Source organism: Malus domestica, chromosome 14 (assembly GCF_042453785.1).
Source record: "Malus domestica chromosome 14, GDT2T_hap1".
Classification (NCBI taxonomy): domain Eukaryota; kingdom Viridiplantae; phylum Streptophyta; class Magnoliopsida; order Rosales; family Rosaceae; genus Malus; species Malus domestica.
In genome coordinates, this window is record NC_091674.1 from 15832850 (window position 1) to 15839380 (window position 6531).

Genomic DNA, 6531 nt, shown 5'->3' on the forward strand with positions numbered 1-6531 from the left:
CTTTTTCCACTCTTTACTTGTTACAACCTACAAAACATAAATAGAATGTAAAAACCTATATAAAAGAGTAAAATAAAAATGTAAACAAGAATAATTAATATGTATATAATAGCAAATTTACGAGCATAAAGTAGTCCCGCCCTTATGAAGGTTGTCTTCGATAAGTACGGTACATCTTTATACGTTGACATCACAGTTTGTTTCCCTATGCATGCAAGTAGATCTGTCGTTAGGTCATCTCCTAAACTTTTCTTGCAATATAATCATTGAGATTTATAGTCAAATGCAAACCTTAATATTTTATTTAATTAGGAAAAACAATGACAGATACAAAGAATTAAGTATTAGAAAACGAATCATTGCATTCCAACGTGCAATCAAATCAGAAGCTACTTCTCAAACGTGCTTCCATGATCAAAATTATTGAAAGAGCACAACCCAACCTTTCCCTTGCAAGAACTTAAAACCAGAGGCAGGGCAATGTGCACACAAGCTTTCTCAAAATGGTCGGTGCTTCCATGGCGAAAAGAAAACCCAAAGTCCCCAAGCAACCACCCCCGAAAGAATCCTGTAGCTGTTTCATTTTTCTGCTCAAATTCATCTATCGAGCCCCGGCTGCAGTTTTCTTTCTCTTTCTTATCTACCTCTGGTCTTCCTCCACCACCATTATCTCCGGCAACGTTGTCCACGTTTGTGTTTCCTCCCGGAAGCTCAATGACCATTACTGCCTTTCTGCTGGTAAAACCCAACCCAAGTTTGAAATCCCAATTCCTGTCATCAATCATAGTTCCATTTACCTCCACACTCTTGATAAGAGTTCAAACATCCCTCTTCCCTTATCGCTTCCTTTGTACCACGGCAATGGTTCCACTAGTCCTTCTCAACCGACTGTCAACGGCGAGAAGGTGAGAGAGACCGCTGAAGTTATCCGAGCTGAGTCTGATCCGATAATTATGAGGAATGGTGAGAACAAAGACCGAGAGGAGGAAGTTGTGAACGCAAAGAAGGAAGTTGAAGAACAGATGCAACTGCACAGATCATGGATTTCGGATAAGAAGCAAGCCGGGTGCGAAGGGAGGGGAGTTTATGTGTATAACTTACCATCCAAGTTTAATTTTGACTTGATTGGTCAGTGCAGAGACATGATTACATGGTTGGACTTCTGCAAGTACTTAAAAAATGAAGCCATGGGAGAACCGATTCCAAAATTTGGAAATGGTTGGTACCAAACACATCAGCACTCATTGGAGCCAATTTTTCATCAGAGGGTTATGAAGCATCCTTGCAGGGTTTACAATGAGGATGAAGCCAAGCTTTTCTACATTCCATTTTACGGCGGTTTGGATATTCTAAGATGGCATTTCAAGAACGTCTCCAGCGACGTGAAAGACACGTTGAGTTTGGAGCTCATTACATGGCTTCGGAAGCAAAGGTCATGGACTAAAAATTCTGGCAAGGATCATGTCATTGTGTTGGGAAAAATTTCATGGGATTTTCGGAGAAAGGACCGCTCTTGGGGAACTAGATTCTTGGAGATTGATCAAATGAAAAACCCTGTCAAGCTTTTGATTGAGAGGCAGCCATGGCAGCCAAATGACATAGGAATTCCACACCCAACATACTTCCATCCAAGCTCAGATGAGGACATCATGGCATGGCAATGGAAGATCATAAGCTCACACCGAAAACAGTTAGTGAGCTTTGCTGGTGCAGCAAGGCCTGGTCAAGCTAAGAGCATAAGGTCTATATTAATTAAACAGTGCAGTTCTTCTTCCGAATATGGAAACCAATGCCGGTTTGTTGACTGTAGTTTGGGCGGATGTGATCAGCCAGAGCCAGTCATTGAGCTCTTCATGGAGTCTGAGTTCTGCCTGCAGCCTCCAGGGGACAGCCCTACTAGAAAATCCTTATTTGACTCATTGATTTCGGGCTGCATTCCAGTGCTTTTCGATCCCTTTACCGCTTATTACCAGTATTCATGGCATTTGCCGGAGGATCACGGAAAGTATTCTGTATTTGTGGACCAAGAGGAAGTGAGGGGGATGAAGGTGAATGTGTTTGATACGCTGAAGAAGATTTCAAAGGAGAAGAGAGATGATATGAGGAGGTTTATAGTGTATGAGTTGTTGCCGGGTTTGGTGTATGGGGATTCAAATGCAAAATTTGAAATCTTTGAGGATGCATTTTCCATCACAATGACTAATCTCATGGAGAGGGTGACCAAATTGAAATCAAATGTGTAGTTTGAGGATACATATTTTATTTAATTTTTTGTCTGTTCTTTCTTTCTTCCTTTTTTTTTTCTATTTGGTCTCACCTTTGAATTTGTAAACAATGCATTGTGGGGAGGGAAATGAAAATTTGAGGAGCACAAAAACAGTTCATATTGTTTTATTTAACTTTGTAATTATTGGCACATACATTTTTTTTTTAATGAAAACGCATTTCATTAGAAGTAATTACAATAGGGTTTACTTTTAATAATTAATACTTACTTAGTTACTTGTATATTGACACAACACTTTTTAAACATTTCAATGAGAGACAAAAGTTAATACATGTGAAAGATGACAACATTGACTTTTTTTTCCTCTGAAGTGTAAGTTACAAAATTACCCTTTCTAGTGGAAAAGTCATTTTCACACTTCTATCTCTTCATATGTTGCTCCCTTCTCTCTCCTTCTCTCTTCAATAAATATTGGTTTCATTTAATTATTCCAATGAATGAATGAAGTTGTGGATCTACGACCTCTACCCAACTTACCATCCCATTCTCAAGTCATAAACGGCAAGTGTTGCGGTTTTGATGTTTGTTTGTAGTAGAGATAAAGTTCCACTCTGGCCTGTAATTTTAATTGCCACAATTTTAGTCTGGAAGTTTACTACATGTTGAAATTTAAGTAAAAGGGGCTTGGATTCATCAAAGATTTTTCTTTTGAGGACATAAGTGGAAGATGGAGTTTGTGGAATTGTACAACATCTCCCACATTGCATTCACGGTACTATTTTAATTGGGCAAAAAATTCAAGGAAACAAGCCATTGTTCTTGAATTGCAATAGCTAATAGTCTACAAAGTTAAATTACGACAATTGAAAGTATACCACCTAAAGTCAAATTTTACCAAACTACAGGGACTAAAACTATAATTTGGCCCTTTTCTTTTTCTCGTGACATATTAAGATTATGGTTCATATTAAAGAAAATGACTTACATGGGATAGTTACTGTCATTGTAGGGTCTCGGGCCAAAATATCATGTCATATATAAGTTTTTCTCCATATGACATGAAATTATTAAACCGAAACGCTACATCGCGGTAAGCTTGGTCCGTAGAAATTGTTCTCCATGTATCTTATGTTTGATAGAATCATAACGGGAAGAAATGAACCCTTTCCCTAACATTGTTCCCTCTCCAAAATCATGTCGATATTATGTTGTTATAAACTAATTCTACTAAAAATATACAAACTGGTAGTACTAAAAAAAGTATACAAAACTGATTCTGGATGTATTCGAAACTAATTATGAAAAAATGCTCGAAAACGGGTTGAATTGATTCTGAAAAATGGTCGAAGACTGATTGAACTGATTGTAGAAAAATGGTCGATGACAAGTTGAATTGATTCTAGTAATAAATGATACAAACTAATTCTACTTATAGTTTCAAAACTGATTCTACAGAAATAGTCGAGGATGGGTTGAGCTTATGGCACATATTAATTTTGTTTAAATTGTGAGGGTTGTGTTCTATTGAGGGCTTTAAAGCCTTAGGGGTATAGTTGGTATTTTAAAAAATTGTTTCTATGTTTTTTGACTGAGCTTTAGTTGTTTTTATGTTTTTGTCTCTCCTTAACAGTACCTTGATATATAATGAAAGTTTTTATCTCTATATATAAAGCTCATTTTCATTTAACAACTTAAAAGGGCCCAAATACAAATAAGAAAAAGAAAGATATACCAATTCAAAACCAAGTTTGAAGTCCAAAATACATGAAGCTCTAACATCAAACCCTACACCGACACAAATGTCGTCGTTGCCACTATTGCTGTAAAAAAAAACAACGCCGTCATCGTTGAAACAAGTCAGAAGAAACAGAAAAAGTGATTATATAAAAATGGGGACATAGTCACGCATATAATCAGTCGACAAGTGGATACAATACTATTTAGGATCCCAAATCCGTCAAGCAATGAATTTGCAGCACACCAAGAAATGTCTAAGATAGCTATAAGGAAGAGAGGGCGCGAGGTGGAAAGATCTGTAGCAAAAGGAAGTTTTGACATACAAGAGAGTGATTGAGCATGAGATTTGGGGCAAGACAGGAGTGCAAAATTAGATATGATAGCAGGATGGTGAGTATGGGTGAGCGCAAGCCAGAGCTAGTTGGGGATGGAGGGTTCGTCCGAGTCTGTGACATCTTGTGCTGCCAAAGTGAAGAGATTGTCCGAGTCTGTAACATCTTGTGCAGCCAAAGTGAACTCGACTTCCTCTAGTGCTTGTGCTTTGATAGAAGTCTTGAGGCAGTAAATGGTTTCATGTTGTCCTAACTCAATGGTCCACTTGGTAACTCTGGATGATGCATCACGGTTGTGCAAGATGGATTGAAGTAGGTACTCCGTCATGTAGATTTCTCTGAACGATTGGAAGTATGGTCGAAGCTTTATGGCCAGAGTCACTAGTGCAAGGATGAATTTTTCCATTTTCTTGGTATCTTGTCTCTGGTTCGAGAAGAGCTTTTAACATGTAGTACACAGGTTTCTGCTCCCTAGAGTCTTCTCGAATAAGAGTCGCGCTCACTGCGCAGTCTAATACTGCCAGGTATAGGTACAAATCTTCTCCACAGGGTTTGGATAGGTACTTGTTTAGCTTTGTAAAGGCATCTTCACACTCATTTGTCCAAAGAGGCCTTTACTCTTTTCTATCGCGGTGAAGAATGGTTTGCACTTATCGATGGATCTTGAGAAGAACCTGATGTGGGTCGTGTTTTTCGACAAAGGTGTCTCGACTGTGGATCGAGTTTCAAAGTTCGAATCCTTAGCAAGATTCGTCTGGAATCTTATCTTTCCATGATGAAAACGTTTCCTCGAAGATGAAAGATGACTTGTAGGTCGTCAGAGGAAGTTGATGAGTCATCAGGGAGCTCGGTGGCGCAGCTCCAGTGTGAGCTGCATGCTCAAGCGCTGGATCTTAAATCAAGACATAGCCTACAATTTTCATGTTGCAAGGCCCATCACAACTCCCCTTTTTTCTATGTTTTTTCTTTCCTTTTTTGTCTGTTTATTCACACATATTCAATTTACACAATTTACATAGTATACAACCACTTAGTTCCACCACCTAGTGATATTTCTCTTCACTTGTAAGTAAGAGGTCTTAGGTCTGATTCTCGTCAAAGTTGAATTAGAACCACATTATTGCTAGTCTATTATGAAGTTTAACCTACTCCCCCACTCCTTATTGTAGATAATATTAGTTGTTAAAAAAACAAATTACATAATATACAATTTATGCTATGATTAAAAGAAAACACAACTTTAGCATAATTAGAAATAATGATTCAACTAAACAAAACAAGTAAATGAGAAAATTCAAGATAAAATAAATGATTGAAGAAAAATAAAGGGGTTTCTCCATTTTAATCCTTGATAAAGATTGAAATTCAATTAAAACCTTATGTTAGATTATATATTCATTATAGTCCTTTGACTAAATTTCCATGTTAGCATAAATATTAAAATTTATATTTTCTTGTTTTTAAATATTTAATGCGTTTTTTTGGTTCCTATAATGCCCCTATTAAATATTTGATTTTAATTTGCTCCATATTTTTTGGCATTGATTATTGTCTGACTTTCTAAAATGATAAACATAATTCAAAAAAATATTAGTGATACGTTACAAGAATTAACAAATACCTAATTCAAATTATTCATTATCACCATTCAAAGCATAGAGGAAATATAAATAGCCAAATCATATATTTTACATAATCGAATGCACTTAAACCATGTCCTAATGTGCTTAAATCATATAACCTAGTCGAATACACATAAATCATAGTACCAAGTCAAATGCACCTAAACCATGGTACTTATATGAATGTACCTAAACCATGGTACCTATATGAATGCACCTAAATCATGGTACCTATATGAATGCACCTAAATCATAGTACCTATATGAATGCACCTTAATCATTTAGGTACTATCAATTAGGTCTTATCCATTCGGTATGGTCGGTTAGGTACTATATAGTGTATGTCCGATTAATTTGGTACGGTCAATTAAGTTGTGATTTCACATTCTATTTTCTCAATTTGTATTTTTTTTTCATTTATCTCTAGATTCACCGTCAATTTGGCATCTAAAAGCCCATTTTTTCTTCTTTCTTCCGAATACAACGAGATTTTTGGTTTGTAAGTTTTATGGCTTTTTTTGTTTGATCATGGTTTCTGAGTTTTCTGGGTTCTTTGATTGGAATAACACATGGAGATTTATATTATAACAAACATGTTAATTATTGATCTAG

General features: G+C 36.5%; 1 protein-coding gene across 1 annotated transcript; it reads left to right on the top strand.

Annotated features, from left to right (window-relative positions):
- Nucleotides 1–488: 488 nt before the first annotated feature.
- Nucleotides 489–2285, top strand: LOC103454743 (xyloglucan-specific galacturonosyltransferase 1). Its single transcript, XM_008394341.4, has one exon. It carries the CDS (start codon nucleotides 504–506, stop codon nucleotides 2241–2243), a length of 1740 nt encoding a protein of 579 aa, XP_008392563.4. The 5' UTR covers nucleotides 489–503; the 3' UTR covers nucleotides 2244–2285.
- Nucleotides 2286–6531: the final 4246 nt, after the last annotated feature.

Bases quoted from the DNA above. Each gene is read 5' to 3' on its own strand.
- LOC103454743 (XM_008394341.4), top strand. From the start codon at position 504: ATGGTCGGTGCTTCCATGGCGAAAAGAAAACCCAAAGTCCCCAAGCAA.